Source organism: Oncorhynchus mykiss, chromosome 17 (assembly GCF_013265735.2).
Source record: "Oncorhynchus mykiss isolate Arlee chromosome 17, USDA_OmykA_1.1, whole genome shotgun sequence".
NCBI classification, from domain to species: domain Eukaryota; kingdom Metazoa; phylum Chordata; class Actinopteri; order Salmoniformes; family Salmonidae; genus Oncorhynchus; species Oncorhynchus mykiss.
Genome location: NC_048581.1, coordinates 19,316,429 through 19,333,494, shown reverse-complemented (window position 1 = coordinate 19,333,494; position 17,066 = coordinate 19,316,429). Strand labels below are relative to the sequence as shown.

The 17,066-nt window shown below is 46.8% G+C and overlaps 2 protein-coding genes across 2 annotated transcripts; one reads left to right on the top strand and one right to left on the bottom strand.

Annotated features, from left to right (window-relative positions):
- The first annotated feature begins 260 nt into the window (after positions 1–260).
- On the top strand, positions 261–5,823 carry LOC110485538 (MAPK regulated corepressor interacting protein 2). The gene is made up of 5 exons (XM_036949231.1): positions 261–830; positions 1,079–1,148; positions 2,533–2,666; positions 4,393–4,512; positions 5,293–5,823. The coding sequence occupies exons 1-5, from the start codon at positions 776–778 to the stop codon at positions 5,361–5,363; spliced, it is 450 nt and encodes a 149-aa protein (XP_036805126.1). The 5' UTR covers positions 261–775; the 3' UTR covers positions 5,364–5,823.
- LOC110487237 (structure-specific endonuclease subunit SLX4) lies at positions 4,936–16,430 on the bottom strand. The gene is made up of 13 exons (XM_036949227.1): positions 15,260–16,430; positions 14,919–15,141; positions 14,388–14,606; positions 13,790–14,058; positions 13,261–13,559; positions 12,852–13,116; positions 11,402–11,577; positions 11,009–11,155; positions 10,712–10,881; positions 7,565–10,503; positions 7,250–7,352; positions 6,633–6,962; positions 4,936–6,504 (listed from the first exon to the last, which is right to left on the bottom strand). Exons 1-13 carry the CDS (start codon positions 15,780–15,782, stop codon positions 6,141–6,143), a joined length of 6,027 nt encoding a protein of 2,008 aa, XP_036805122.1. The 5' UTR covers positions 15,783–16,430; the 3' UTR covers positions 4,936–6,140.
- Between the last annotated feature and the right edge of the window lie 636 nt (positions 16,431–17,066).

Genomic DNA, 17,066 nt, shown 5'->3' with positions numbered 1-17,066 from the left:
ATTAAATCAGAGAACATTTGTGCTCGTAAAAAATGGACTTCAGCAATCTCTGATTTAATTTCCCAATTTTCATTCCAAATGTTAAACCCGATCATCGCGAACAGGCTTCAAATCTCCACGTGCTCAGATTACCGGTCAGCAGTAGTGCGTTCTGAAGGGCGCTCCTCCTCTAAAACCGCGACGGTTGGGGGTGTGTAGTGACATGACCGGGGTGCCCATGACTGTTATGATGAAATCATGTGTGCGGTGTCACTGTTTGTACGCGTACTGTAGGATAGGGTTGCCTCTCACAAATGGGAATTGAATCAATATAACGAACTATTTTCTATTCAAAAACATTAATCGGAAGGGTAGGAGTTTCTTCTCCAACAGACATTTGAATTCCATATCCGTATTGAATCACCTTGGTTGACCTATTGGCTATACCCTTGAAGCACTAGCAGACTGGCTCTTTAACCAAACACATGCTTATTCGTAGCGGCGTCGATCACAGCACAGGACAAGGAACACATTGCAGTAACAGCACCGAGATCTCTTAACCGAACCGGAGACGTAGGCTACGTAGCACTGAGCAGCTGACTTGGAAACACAGGCGCTATAATTTTCCCAACGTGGCTGCGTCAAGAGAACTCGACCAAAAAGGGGATTGCTCAAGGGGATCGATTTAAAGACCACCACGGTATTTGGAGTCGACACATTGTAGGCTACCACTCTCGACTTGTTGAAGATAACCCACTTATTTTTCATTCGCAAAACTGAAGTTCTCGGCTTTCACATGATGTACACTATTACTAGAGGTCCCAGTAAACTTGTTACACAGCGCAGGACAGGTGAGCATCAGTTATGTAATTATGGTTTCTCTTCAATCCAATTATGTATTTCCTATATTATTGATATTATCGATAGTGTAGCATTCGAATCATGTCAATAAAGCAGTAGTGCACTTTTCAAAACCTATATAATGAGCACGGAATTGAACCTAGGCCCTCGATTAGATCTGTCGGATTTAAAAGCATATTTTAATGACAAGCATGCATGTTGTGATCAGTGCAATCTTGCTATTCTCTTTCCATTTCAGGTCCCACGCAGCAAATTGAGAATAAAACCAACGACTTGAAGCTCAAACCGACACCCTGGTTATCCTCAAAGTAAGTTGCCATATTGCATTGATCATAATCATATCAAGAAGCTCGAGCAAACCAGTCAGCTGAAGAATCCATGGTACGTGTGTGGCGTATAGTGGAATAAACATAATCATGTAACGATGATTCCACTATCATTTTTGTAGTACGTCACGATTCACGGAAATTAATTTCAGAACGTTCGTAATCCTGTATGGTTACTGCAATATAGTGTCGATACACCGATAAATTACATTGTATCGTTGAAGTGTTATTGCAACGTTTTCTAAATTATTTGGAAACGGTCTGACCTTGCGAGGTTAGCTGACAGGCTTGCTGGCTAGCCGCGCGTGCTAACTTTGGCCATTTGTTTACTGTTCAAGCGCAGTAGAGAAACATTAACATTTTTGAACAGCCATTCGAGCCTGGGGAGTTTGTCAGTAGTTACATTGTAGCCAGTGTAGAACTATGAACAACGTACCCTGAGAACGTAGCGTGCGTGAAATATGCCTCGCGCGCTCTGCAAGGGCATACAAGTTTAGCAATGGTGCATTTGGTTGAGTAAGCAAGCTTTTTCCCCTGTCATTGGCTACATACGTTGGTATATTTTCAATACAGGTTCAAATACATTCATACAATGTAGTTTAATGCACGCGTGTTACATAATAGCACAGTCATTCAATCGTTTCCTGGGAATCACTCCAGACTTTTATAACCCGTCTGCTGTTGTAGCAACATCTGTGTAAGGAAGTAGGTTCAGAGGAATCCCACCAATCCTTACATTTCTATGGTAGCCGAGTGGGCATGACATGCGATGTGGGAAAATAGAATTCCTTAATATTCTAGAGCAGGGCTTTTCAACCCTGTTCCTGGAGAGAAACCCTCCTGTATGTTTTCACTCCAACGCCAGTTGTAACCAACCTGATTCAGTTTATCAACCAGCTAATTATTAGAATCAGCTGCGCTATATTAAGGTTGGAGCAAAAACCTAAAGGAGAATAGCTCTCCAGGAACCGGGTTGGAGACCTCTGTTCTAGACATAGCCACTGAACCTCTAGACTAGATATGCAATTTACTTTGCATGAGTATATGCACTTACATTCCCAAATGCGCTGGATAGATATCAATGTTCTCTGTTTTCAGTGAATGCAGTATGGACTGACTGGTTTCAATAGGTATGATGTGAGAATGTATGTATCATTTTAATGGAAGGTGATGCCAAAGAAAGAACTTCCATCCTGGATGGAAAATAGTTTTATTAAATAAAAAAAGTTCCTTTTGGGTTTTGTGCTAAAAGTATAATCTAGTGCCCAGCATATACATTTCTGAAGCAAGACCAGCTTTCCAGAGGCGTAACACAATACGATTTCACACACAGTTACTAATTTACCGTCATCTTCTATCTGTCTAGCTCTCCAACCCCTAAGATAGTGTTTAATCGCCTGAACGGGAAGAGATACCACACTGCAGCCTCACAGAAGGAAGACACCACATCTGAAGGCTTCACCCCGGCCCATGAAGAGAATGTCCGATTTGTGTACGAAGGTGAGACACATTAACTACTAGACAGATGAGACATTACCCATTTTTCTCATGCATAGAGCCATGGACACTCACTCACATGGTATAAGGAGTATCGTAGACTCTCAAATATGCAATTTGAAGGTTATTATTGAGCCTATAGTAAGTCCTTTTATGCACACACATTCCAGTGTACATCAGTTGAATGGAAGGCCATTATAGCTGACAGACATGTTGACCAGCAGCACTGACTCAGTGTTAACTCAAGGCTACATCTGACACACTGCCACTCTCTCCACACCACCAGTAACGTTGATCTGGGAGAGAATCACTGCATTCAAGGACTAGACTACCCAATGCATGAGGAGAATAGACACTAAAGCAAACAGGGGGTGTGAATATATAGAACAGAGATGATGTATAGAAGAGGGAGAGAACTACGTGGAGTTTAAACCTACACTCGAAAGCAAACGGGGAGGAGAATGGAACCCACCGAGTTTAAATGATGAATCAAGTGCAAAGGTCGAGGCATTCTTTGACAGAGTGTGGGTATAGTTTAAAGATCCTCAAACCTTAGAGAACAACCTGTTCTGTTGTTCTTGGAGCACTGCTCAATGATAATGGTCAGAAGGAAGTTCTGGGCATATCCCGTTTGTTTTTATAAAACCTCTTACAGAGCACAGCTCTCATTTACAGAAAGCCGTTGACTCCGTTGTAGTGAATGAAATAGTCCAGTCACATCGGTTGTCAATTAAACTATGAAAACACTACTAAGTAGTGTAAGGTGAAAGCTCCTTTGCACTTCTTATAAGACAGTGAGCTTGGTATATTTTTGTACATTAACATTCAAATGCTTTTCACAGAAATGTATACAGTCAACACAGTGTATTTGAAAGTGTAAGGGGTGTGTTATAACTCATAGTGAAACACACAACCTCCAGTCTTATCTCAACTAGTAGTGTGGCTGATAAAATGTATACAGTCAACACAGTGTAAGAGGTGTGTTATAACTCATAGTGAAACACACAACCTCCAGTCTTATCTCAACTCCTAGTAGTGTGGCTGATAAAATGTATACAGTCAACACAGTGTAAGAGGTGTGTTATAACTCATAGTGAAACACACAACCTCCAGTCTTATCTCAACTAGTAGTGTGGCTGATAAAATGTATACAGTCAACACAGTGTAAGAGGTGTGTTATAACTCATAGTGAAACACACAACCTCCAGTCTTATCTCAACTAGTAGTGTGGCTGATAAAATGTATACAGTCAACACAGTGTAAGAGGTGTGTTATAACTCATAGTGAAACACACAACCTCCAGTCTTATCTCAACTAGTAGTGTGGCTGATAAAATGTACTGTAGTTCTGTCCTGGTCCACTCGAGGACACATGGTTGGCTGTTTCATTTGAAGCACCTCTAGAGGAATAGTTTATTTAAAATAAAAACACTTCCATTGGGCATTTTCTGAGGAAAACAAGGAACCATCAGCTTCATAGCCGCGGGACGTTGTGGTGTGACGGCTGCTACAGCACCCCATCATACTGTAATGTCACAATATATGGATTTATAAAAGCACCCAAAACATTTCCCCGCGTCATGCCCAGTTGGTTTTATGTAGTCATAGGCTGTGTGTATGATACAACTACCTAGGAACTGCAGCATAACACACATGGGAAAAGGTATTTGCTGTAATGTGTATCTTCAGTTAGTGTGTGTACTAATGCCTCTGTTCTCTCTGCTCTGCAGCATGGCAGGAAATCGAGCAGCAGCTGGCAGGAGATAGAGAAGGCCGTGTGGAGCCTGCTGCTGTATGTGGCCAGGGGCCCGTGCAGTACGCAGAGAAGACGCCCAGTACCACAACGAAGAGTGAGTAGCTATAGGCCTTATTCACTAGCCACCATTGTTGTTTAATCAGCCTCCATCTTGCTCTACCGAAGACGTGCAACAATGGGATATATGGGAGAGGCTGTCCACTAGTCAACCTCTACTTCCTATCTCATTACATCCAATTATGTGATGCCCAGGACCTGTATTCATAAAGCCTCAGAGTAAGAGTGCTGATCTAGGATCAGGTCCCCTGTCCAAACAATCTTATTTTGATCTGAAAGACGAACTGATCCTAGATCAGCACGCCTACTCGTGCTCCACTTTGTCATGGTCTTAACCTTCTATTTTGGTGTATTTCTGTCTAGCCCTATAAACGTCTGTCTCAGTACTGTCTAAAGAAACGCATCAGGCTAAGCAATTCTTGGCACCATCTTATCTGCAGCTAGATAGAGAGGTCATAAGGCAAGCTTTTGTTTTAATGTTTAACTCTCTGGTCTCTGAACAACTATCAGTCTCTCACCTTGGATAAACTGTCACTCCTCCTGGTTGCTGATTTCACACAAAAACCAGCCCAGTCCTGTTCACTCTGTAGGTCATTGGACAGTTACTTAACAGTAGATGGACAGTACTGTTTGAGGTTACAGAGAGAAAGAGTGAAGCACAAATGTAATATCTCAATTAGCAAAAATCTCACCAATACTGTTTCCTTTTTCACACACTATTGCCTCTCCTTCTCTCCATGCAGACTTGTGAGATCCAGACAGACGTACCATAATAGTAATGTTCTCTCATTAGCACCTATTCCCCGTCTCCTTACAGACTTTGTGCCTATAGACCTGGAGGAGTGGTGGGCCCAGCGCTTCCTGGCCAACATCGCTAACCTGTCGTGACAGGGAGAGAAGGGACAGGAGGTGCTAACTTGCGTGGAAGCCACATGGGCCAAGCTGTGATCAGAAGAAGAGGTGCTGGAGGGGTGGAGAGAGGACATTCTGGTTCTGAAGCTACAGTTTAGTGGGCTTCCTGTATTTTGTACCCAGTATTTTGGGTTCAAAGGAATACTGATATCTGCACCGTGCTAGGGGAGTGTGTGACACACACACATTGCTGTACCCCTGAATGGTCCTGAAGCTACGAACTTTTAGACTGAACGCTCCACCTCCAAGGAAAATGCCTGTTCCTGATTGGCTAATCAACCAGAAGAACTAATTCATGAAGAGTGTCTGATTTTTCTTCCGCTTGTGTTTTCTTTTTAACAAGTACCTCCCTGCCCCAACATGATTTGTGCTCAGATTGAATGAAGTCTATTTCTTGGCTGGTCTTTGGAGAAAAACAGTAAAATATTTTTCACGATTTTCCTTTGTGTTGGAGTTATTCCCAGGTAATCCAGGGGTTTTGAATGTGAACTATTTTGGCTTGTGGACAGCATAGTTCAATAACCCAGTGAAAACGGCTTAGTCCAGACTAGTATAGCATGCTATAAAGATAGGACACCAGGAAGAGAACATAAACATGACTTAATTCTAAAAGTCCAACATCCAACCAATATAAACAGGAAACAGTTCAACCAGAACTCAAAGGTAGTAACTGATTTAGTTTAAACTCAATTATTTCCCGCAAATCCTTTCAAAATCCACCTTTGCCTCCACTGTATCCCCTCAAAGGTAACTTCAATCTGCTGTTTTAGCTGCCCCTCTCCCTCTCCTTCCCCTCCCTCCAGCCCTGGTCGCCCCCTTCCCTCTTCTCTTTCTTCCTCCCCTCAGTCCAGGCTTGGCTGTGGTAAACGTAATGCACTGGGAATCCAGGTAGTCTAGTAGCTTGGCGGCCCCCAGCTGGATACCTGCGGCCTTGAGTCTGGCCTGGAGGTCTGACAGGACCAGGGGCTGGTAGTGGAGGATTTGCCCATAGAGGTCAGGGTCTGACTGGATGAAATGACGGACAGCGATGAGCTTGTCCTGGAGCTTGGAGGCAGACTGCGAGGCAGTAATGTTGTCGTTATCCGAGTCGTCAGAGAGGCACTGCTCTGGATTAGACCTGGAGAATAGAGATGAATGGAGGAGTGTCAATGTTACTACATTTGACTTTTTGAATTTAGAAGTCAAAGTATTCTAGACAAATACCATACATGAACAACACCTGTTAAACACACTCCCAGTGCTAACCTCTCAGAGTCTTCACTGGGTGCTGTGGAGGACGTATTGGATCCCTGAGAGGCAGAGAGAGGCTCCATGTCCTCCTCCTCACCAGGCAGTTTCACCAGGGAGACGGTAGGTGCTGCTTTTCCACCAGGCTCTTTAAACCCCCCAGCCTGGGCACAGGACACTGGCTTTCTGGTGGGCTCCATGGTGGTGGGTGGGGGCCCGACGGCTCTGGGGCGACCCAGGGAAGGTGCCTCGTCATCTGACTCTGAGCTGACAACCTGGTGGGTGTACTGGTGGATCTCCTTGAGCTTCAGGATCATCTGGCGCTTGGGTAAGGGACGCACACCGAATCTAGAGGGAGGACACAGAGCAGGATGGCAACAGAAAGAGATGGGGGGAGGTATAGACAGACTACACTGGCAACTGCCATACACTGTGCTCCTGTAATCTCAAATATCATCAAAGAACAATCAATGGAGGAAGAAGGACTGGGAACTAGATAAGGCTAGGTCTCTTAAGATGGTGGTAGTGATGGGGGAGTGAAATGACCACATGAATTAAATAACTGATAGAAAAACTAATCTGAAAGGCAGAGACACCAGATACCGTTCTGAGGTGATGTGTTGGGGGAGTCAGACCTGTTGAGTTTGTTCTTGAGGTCAGGTGTGTCCATGTCAGAGTAGCTGGGCATGGGGGTGATGGGGACCAGGGGGCCCTGCTGGCCTTTCCTACGGGGGGCCACTGTGGAGAGAGGGGTCAAAGGGTAGAGAAATAAGATGATGTGACAAAACAGTGAATGTGTTTCACATGTTTATTGCATTTCTGGATCAGAATAAAATGAATGTTCAATATTTCAACAGTAGGAAGCAATGAAGCTGGCTTTGAACCCGAGCTAGCTAGATTAAACATTATAACCTCTCTACAAGGGGGTATAACTGCTGAAAGTGTATTACCTGGAGTCTTGAGCTGGGCCACTCTCTGAGCCAGAGCTACAGGATTCACCCTCTGAGAGAGAGGAAGAGCCTCATACTCTTCCTGCCCCCAGTCGTCCCAGATCTCAGGGTCCAGGAGGCTAGCGTTGATCTCTGGGTTGGCCTGGGGTGTAGTGGTGTTGGGCGGAGGTGGAGAGGGGGTGGTGTAGGCTTTAGGAAGAGGAGAGGGGGTAAAAGTAGAGGATGTTCCTGCAATCTCTCCATCTCTCCGGCCCTGTCTTGGAGGACTAGCCCCACCACCACTGCTCTCTAGCCTCAGACTGAAGCACACTGCCTGGGATCGCTCTCCGTCCGTGTCCCCTCCTCCTGCGTTTAGGCCCCAGGAGTCATCGAAGGCCATGGGTGGCTCGTCCATCCTGAGGAAGCTCTGCTGAAAGCTGTTACTGGACCTCTCCATGTCTTCTCCCATCTCTTCCTCCTGCTCTTCCTCTTTCACTACACTCCTTTCCAGTTCCTCCATTTTCATAATCTCATCCGATTCCTCTCTCACCCCCCTCTCTTTCTCTCCCCCCGTCTCGCTATCTCCTGGGCTGTGGAAGTATTTAGACTCACTGGATGGTCGGCGTTGTCCGGGGGAGCCGCTGTTCTCTCTCGGTTGGGTAAGGGACTCCTTATGTGTGGACGAGGATGGGTCGGAAGGGTCCGAGAGGGATAGGCCCAGAGACCCCTCTCCCCCTCTCTTCCATGGGCTCCCAGAGATCCCCAGCCCCCTCCCTCTCTGCCTGGTTCCGTTGTCCCCCTCCCCGTCTCTCAGAAGAGGGGAGGCCAGAGACGGAGCAGAGGGCTTGGGTAGATCTGAATAAAGGGGAGTGGAGCTGTATGGCTGGGGGATGTTGTGGAGAGGAGTACCCTTAGTGGAGGGGTCTGGTGGGGGGATGACGGAGAGAGAGGGGGTCAGGCGGGAGCGTTTTGGTTGGGACTTGGAGGGGACTGTGGATCCAGAACCACTGTTGTATTTCTGGGAAGAGAGGTCGTCATGGTCGAGACCCAAGCTGGAGTGCCGAAGCCCTCTGCTGTCTGATTTCTGCCTAGAAATAGAGGACTCTGTCTGGGCAGAATGTGTAGAAACCCTGGGTGGGTGTGAGGTCTGGCGGCTAGGCCTGAAAGGGAGGGTGGGAGAGGAGAAAACTGACGCTGCAGAAGAGGAGGAAGAAGAGTTGGCCTTAGGAAAGAGCTGAGTGCGACGCATGCTACTAAAGGTCTGGGTAGAGCTCGTCCTCCTGGACGGCAGGGGCGGAGTGGCCGGGATGAGCCAAGACATCTCTGCAGAACAGTCCATGAGACTAGTAGAACCAGCAGAACCAGGGTTAGAACCTGGTTTATAACCTGGAGGATCTGGATCTAAGCCTTGATCTGAAGGTGAGACAGAAGGATCCCTCACAAAACCACCAATAGTCTCTTTCTCATTCGAGCTGGATTTCTTAGGTTCTGTGTCTGATTGGGTTATCGAGGTGGGTTTCTTGGGTTCTGTGTTGGATTGAGTTGTGATTTGGGTGTAGCCTTGGTGGTTCTGGGAGAGACGAGTAGGTGGTGGAGAGGGGCTGGTAGGTCCTAGATCCCCTACCTCCATCTCTTCACTAGAGTCAGACAGAACTATAAGCTCAGGTTCTTCTTTGGTACTGTGAGGAGGAGAGACGGGTACAGAAATACTATACGGGCCATAACTCTCTCTCTTTAAGTCCGCTGGACTAGACAGTACCTTCTCTTGGAGTATCTCCTTACACACAGGAACTTTCCCTCTTCTCACCACTCCCTTCGTCCTAACTCGTGCCCCGGTGTCAGTCACTTCCCCTGGGGACAAACCAGGAACAGGTAGGGCGGATACACCAGGGACCAGAGGAGGACTGATGGAGAGGTCAATGATTTCAATGGCTGAGTACTGGAGGGTAGGGATCGCTGTCTGTCTCGTACCCCCATCGACCCTCACCCTTGTGGGCTGGGAGCAGGAGGACGGTGGGGGTGGGGAGGTGAGTTCTGGCTGTCTCGCACCATCCACTACCATGGTCCTGGGGGGCTGGGAGTGGGAGGGTTTCTGGATAGCCGTGTGGGGTTGGGAGTGGCAGGATGGTTGTGTTGGTGGGGAGGTGTGGGGCTCCTCCTGCGTCTCATAGACCCCCCAAGAGTCAGAGAAGAGGCGGCTGTAGCTACGGTCTAGACTAGCGTTTAGTTCTTGATCGTCAATCGGACTGGAGTGGAGGCTTTTTGTCGTTGATACCTCTCCAACACTTCTTGAGCTTGTGACGTCTGACTCCATGGCGCCTGTTCTAGAACGTTCTAGATCTCTACCTTCTGATTTGCTGAGATCAGTTTTTATCCTATTTGGATTCCCCCGGTCTGTGTCGATGTCACCAATAGCCATGTCTGCCTCTAAACTGGGAGGTTTTGTTTGAGGGGACATCATGCATGTTAATTCACCCTTATCTGAGTGTTCAGCCAATGACTGAGCTTGGATTGGAGCCTCCTGCTCTTCTTCTGTCTCTGTGAAAAATGTCACTCCTCCCTCCTCCTCCTCTTCTGATTCTTCCTTTTCGCTCCCTTTTCCTTCATCCCTCTTTCTCTGAGTGGCAGCAAACTCATATATCTCCTCCATCTCTTCTTCGTTCACCCTTTCTTCGTTCGTCTCTCCATCTTCTATCGTCACGCCATCCCCTCGCCCCTCCTCCTCCATCGCAATCCCTCCTTCCTCTCCTCTGTCCTCATCTTCCTCAACCTCTTCTTCATTCCACATAGAGCGGAGGAGCTCCATGAAGACCTGGTCTTGGTGCTCCTCCTCTCCCCCAGATTGGTGCTCCTGGGCTGGGTAGTCTCCCCACTGATCCCCCTGTCCCTCTACACCTCTGTGGAGGTCTGTCTGAGCTGGGTAGAGCTGGCACAGCTGCTGCAGCTCCTCCAGGTTGAACCTGATGAGGAGAAAACAGAGAGAAAAAAGGAGTTTTATAGAAATAGAGACAGAAAGCAAGAGGGGAAGGGGGATAAAGAACTATGTTTTTTGGTTCATTCTAACTCACCCTTTACCTGAGAATTTTGTAATACTTTCTGTTACTAAGATGAAGTCATATCACTTAAACACCAGTCTAGCCATCCAGGAGGTGTTGAGTCAGACTTTACCTGGCTGCCAGCTCCTGAACGTGTGGCAGCAAGGTGTGTGTGAGGGGGCAGTGGGCTGTGTAGAGGTACTGGAGCAGGGTATATACCGCCTGGCCTGATACCTCACCCAACAACACCCTTTGGGCTGAGGGCATGCCGTCCTCCTGCACCCCAAATCCACTGTCATGGACCTGGGGGAGAGATGGAATGAGAAAACGAGCGATAGAAAACAAATGAAATTCAACTGTAAATATTAATGGTTTCAAAGGAGAACCATACAAGCAAATACAACTAGGCAAAATCCACACGTGCACTCACCATCTGCGCCAGCAGGGGGCATCGAGCATACAGCATGAATGAATGGGTGAAGTACACCTCCCCACTGTCCACCTGTAGCTGGACATCACTGAACTGGGGGTTGTTCACCATACTGGTTAGGTCAGAGGCCAGCCTGGACAGCGCCACCTATGGATCAGAGACAGACAATGGCTACCAGCACAGAGCAATGATCAGGCAACAAGAGTCCAACAGAGTTATGATGAGATGGTGATTATATTAGGCCAGGTGTGGCCAACCCTCTTTCTGGAGAGCTACTGGGTGTGTGTAGCGTTTTGCGGCAACCCTACTCTAACACACTGCACTCAGCTAATCAAGGTCTAGTTACGAAAACGTTTACAATAGAGTGGAAGACTTCTAAAAAAGGTCCCTTACTGATTTCTGGCTGCTCCTGTTGGTATTTCTGCTTTGAGGAAGAGATCTCATCTGATGGCTTTCAGTGTTTCTACTGCTCTCTGGGATGAAGCCACTGAGACACAGGTCAGGGGGTTCGTCTGTGCTCTCAGGAACAAAGCCACTCAGGTGGAAGTCTGTAGCAGTGTTCTCTTTGTCTGAGGGACCGAGGGAAGATTAACAACGTTAGAGGTACAGTAGGTTTGACTTTCAGGGATGCTAGTTAGGGACGCTGTGTGTGTGGTAATCTGCATGTCTGTGAGCGTGTATATACATCCTGTGTCTGGAGTGGAAAAACAGGGAGTGCGCACGTGACCAGCGATGAGGATGCGTCTAGCGACTCGCAGGCACCGAGGCCCAGAGTGAGGACTCCATCACGATTTATGGCATTGTCTGGATGGCTGACCATATGACAGATAAGTCAAACACCTTATCCGTGGCGGGACTTTCCCATAGAACCCTGGGAGCACGGACACCGTGGGGGTGTGAAGACAGATAACTTGAATCGACGAAATGAATGTTACTTTGTGAATTACATTGTCCTGTTTGGATTGATTCAAGGCTTCATAAAGAGTTGTGAATGTTGATATGTTTCATTGTACTGTAAGTGCTATGGATTCATTGTTACTGTGTTATTCTTCTCTGTTCAAAGAGGGAGCGACCAGATGTGAGCTCTTCTCATTCAGATAAGGGAGGTTCTGGAGTTATTTGAATGAATTTTGTTTTAGCCGAACTCCGTGACGTTAATTAGACGAGGAGAGATTCTGAGACCTGGAGCTCAGGGGAGAATAAAAGATGAGTGGAAACTTTGTTCATGGAGTCATTGGAAACCAACCTCCTGGTGTAGCGTTCTGTTACACCATAGTGGGTCTTTTAAACATTTAGACTTTTACATATTTTGTATATTTTGACACTGAAGACTTCTGGTATGTAGCATTTCATAATTGTATTCTAATTGCACAAGTGTAATAAATTAGATTACTTTTAGATGGATAAGAACGGCAGTTGTCATATTTCTGAGTAACATTCCTCGTTATTATTAGATGTATGGTCTAATGGTAAATGTTATTCATACTACACACAGCAGATATGCTTGGACTCTAACTGTGCAGCTCTGAGCTGAGGTTAAATCAATCATTTAATGCTAGGACATTGATCGCAAGATGTTAGCTGTTTCTCAGAGCCTCTGAATAACTCAATAAGGGTTATCTTGGACACGTAACTTATAGTATTCTGAGTGGTGATACAAGGCTCGCTACCTTGACTAGATCCATGGATACACTTTTCTACCTATAGCATTCAGACTGAGTCAGACTGAAGACATGCTTGTATTAGTCCTACACTTTTACATGTCAATGTCTTTGTGTTTTGTGCACATTCTTCCCCCTGTGTGTTTCCTGTATATAACAGTTCTCCCAGGAGTAGCTCTCACCTCTGGTAGGTCCTGGGGTAGAATAGCCCCACTGTGTGAGGGTCATTCCCTCATCAGCCAGCTCCATCAGGTCACACAGAGTCTGGCTGCCCACTGGAAGGTGCCCTGTCCCTGGGGTGGAAGGGAGCGAAGAGGGGGCTGCCTGGGTGGAGGAGACTGGTTGTTGGGAGGAAGGGATAGATTGCTTGGTCACAGAGATGCTTTCTGTTAATGAAAGGTTGGTGGAGGATCCAGGCATGCCCTTGGTGGGAAACACCATATCCATCTAGAAGAAGACAAATTGAGTGAAATAAATGAAAGTGTGAATGAAAAGACTACGAATCAAGATACTCTGATTTGTGTTAAACGTATGAGTGTATTAGAAGCAAAGATGTGAAAGTATGAGTAACACATGCACACGGGCTCTCACCTTTACAGACACCCAAGGCTGTATAAATTCTCTGAGCTCTGGGGTGTAGAACTCAGAGATGACCTTCGGCCCTCCGTCCCGCAGCGCACTCTTCTGCCAGAGGGGGCCAGCACCCGTTCTGCAGGAGGGCAGGGAGCTGGGGCAGCGTGTGGGGGTGGGAGGCGAGGGGGCGCGGGTACGGAGGAGGAGGCCAGCCACGCGCTCCTGTAGTCGCCTCAGGGCTGTCTCCGAGTCCTGGACCATGAGGAGGGGAGGGGGGCGAGGGGGTGCACCCTTTTTCCTCTTGCCACGCCCCTTACCTGTGGGTGGGGTCAAGACAAAAGGACTCGGATATGATATTAATCATATAATATAAACATCATCAAAATGTTTATACATGTATAGTTTCATATCAATGCATTTAGTATAGTTTGCTCCTGTTTTACATAATAAAGGGAAATTGTTTTTCGTCACAGCAAATGCATCCTTATAATCATAGCATAATGCATTTCCCAAACAATACGTAGGTTCAGTCAAGATAGTGACTTACCCGTCTTACTTGGTTCAGCTCTCCACTTCAATGGTGACAGAGAAATGTGAGGGAGGACGGCTGGGAGCTGCTGACCACCTTCTCTCTCCCTCTGTAACTCTCTCTGCATCTCCCGCTCCATCTCTTTCTCCTGCTCCAGTAGAGAGTGGGACAGGGCCATGGCCACCATGGTGTCTTCATCCAGGCCAAGGGGCTTCTTTCTGGGCTTCTTCCTGCCCGGGAGGCTGGGGTCTGTGGAGCCTTTACGCTTGGAAACTCCGGCCTGCAGACTGGGGGAGAGGAGAGGGTTATTCACAGGTGGAATAGAATTGTTTATTGTCCTCCAGCATTTGAACAATGCAGTGCTTCTCCTACATTCTTTCTCTAGGTGGGACAGAACGGCCCCAAAAGCATCATACAGGGGCGGTTCAGTAGGGCACAACGTTAGCTCTATCAAGTACACTTCTATCAGCAATGTTCAGTATGTTGCACCCTCCTGAACACGACTCAATGCTTCTAACATCAAAGTTATCAATTTAATGTACATTAATAGCAGTCAAGTTGTTTGGGTTGGTTGATGGTTCAAAGGGGCGGGACCAATCAGACCAGGGTGACTCACGGTTGGTTGGCGGTGCTGTCAGTCAGGCCCTCTGCAACTTGTCTCTGTACAGCCTGCAGCAGCTCGGCAGGAGCCACGCCCATCGTGGAGGAGCAACGCTTGAGGTGGGCCGCGCGACTCATCTGGGACTTGAACCGTTTACCACAGATGGGGCATTCTGGGACGCTGGGAGCGGGAGGAGGGGCGGGGGCAGCACTGTCCTCACTCTCGTCTAGACACCTGGATAAGGGGACATGGGGTGTCCCAATAAAGTAAACTGGTTTATTTTCCTTGTCTCCTTTCCATCATCTGCACTGATCTGAAAACACTGGATTGTTGAAGGCTAAACATCAGAAGCCACAAGATGACTTGATTTCACATATCCAGTTCCTCAAGATCAGGAAAGGAAACGAGGCAGTATCTTCCTTGGAGTCAGACAGAATCTGGAATTATATGGCTCTTTGGAGTCATTGACTGTTCTAGAAACAGACAGATTCTGGAGTTAGATGGGTGAGAGAGCAAGTGTCTGTGTCCAGCTCCAGTCGTCCCTACCTGTTGATGTGTTGGGTGCGTCCTGTGGGGCTCATGGCAGACAGGTCTTTCTGGCAGAGCTGACAGAAGAACAGGCCTCCCTGCTCCAGGTCCACTAAACTACCCTGGGCCACAGCCTGGGCCTCCCTGTCCAGCTCCTCCTGTAGACGCAGGGCCAGGGCCTCATCCGAGTCATCCACCTGGGGGTCCAGTGGTAGGGGAGAAGAGGCGGAGGTGGATGGAACTGAACAGGAAGGGCAGAGGTGGAGAGAAAGGTAATTAGCATGCCATTGAGTGTACACACAAATGAATGAAAATACACACCATAGAATCTAGAGTAAAGACACAGTGATGGATCTCACCTTCATTATCTGGCAGTGGATGGGGAGCAGCACTGTCACTTTCACTCCCTGTGGCTGCAGGCTGATTCCTCTCACCATGCACCAGCTTCTGTGGATTGACTCTCTTGAACTGCTGCATCCTGTGTAGCACTTTCTCCTTCACCCCCATTCCCCTACCCTCAGGTTGAGACCCAGCAACATCCACAGCCACTGATGACCCATTCTCTCCTACACCAAGTTCAATACCTCCATTGACCACTGCTTGTTTAGATTTGTCTGTATTGGAGGGAAGTCGGTTTGGGTCATCACAAGTGGTAGAGGTGGAGGAAACGTGTTCAGAGTTGTTACCCAAAGCTCCCTTTGAACTTGGGCCAACATCTTTCTTCTTCCTCCTATTCGTCACCCTTTTGGTGGGTATGTTTTTCACAGTGTCCTGGGATGAGGGCTCTGCAACACTTCTCTTCTGGGTTACGCCAGCTTTTCTACGTACTCGTTTGAGCAACTTAGAGCAGAGGTCCACGAAGTCTTGATCAGAGTCGTCCATTGTGTTTGACTGTTAGTGGTCTGCTTCTTGCGCCACTAAATAGCTAGATGTGTTGTTTTGATAGTAGCTAACGTTAGCCTCTCGGGACTGAGAGCCATGGAGGTTAATGCTGCTAGCTAGCTAAAAATGTAAGGTGGCATTTGTGAAATATCCTCTCTTCAGCATAGATATTCTGCATAATTTAGGAATGAATGTGCCATTACTGCATGAAAATTGAACAGTTGCATCTGACAGTGAAAACATGTATTACGAGGTAAATGTGTCTTTATTCAAAATACTCACATTCGACTGCTTCACATACTTCCGGTCACGTGACAACAGGTCATGTGATAGGGTGGATTCATGCGTTACAAGACCTTTATTATTTTAAAGTACTAAATAATTTACAACATTTAGAAAATATTACCAGTAGAAGAATAGCAATTAGCTTTAAACTGAAGTATAAGTGACCATATACATTTTTTGGGGCTTGATGGCTATATAATTTGATCCAACAATAAAATATTCTAAAATCCACAGCTGAAATCATGGTAACAGTCATTTGCAACAGCTTTGTGTGTAATGTATATATATATATATATTTAAAGTAACCTTATTTAACTAGGCAAGTCAGTTTAACACATTCTTATTTACATTGACGGCCTACACCGGCCAAACCCGGATGACGCTGGGCCAATTGGGAGTCCCATAGGGGCGGCGCACAATCACAGCCAGTTGTGATACAGCCTGGATTCGAATCAGGGTGTCTGTAGTGACACCTCAAGCACTGAGATGCAGTGCCTTATATCGCTGTGCCACTCGGGAGCCCGTTTTACCTGAAATTTGCATGGCTTCTTGAGAGATTTTTGAATGAAGCCCACATACTCACTTTTCCTGTTCTCATTCTGAGACTGACCAAATACTCACTTTACCTGTTCTCATTCTGAGACTGACCAAATACTCACTCTACCTGTTCTCATTCTGAGACTGACCAAATACTCACTATACCTGTTCTCATTCTGAGACTGCCTGAATACTCACTATACCTGTTCTCATTCTGAGACTGACCAAATACTCACTCTACCTGTTCTCATTCTGAGACTGCCTGAATACTCACTATACCTGTTCTCATTCTGAGACTGACCAAATACTCACTTTACCTGTTCTCATTCTGAGACTGCCTGAATACTCACTTTTCCTGTTCTCATTCTGAGACTGCCCGAATACTCACTTCACCACTCATTCTGAGACTGCCTGAATACTCACTCTACCTGTTCTCATTCTGAGACTGCCTGAATACTCACT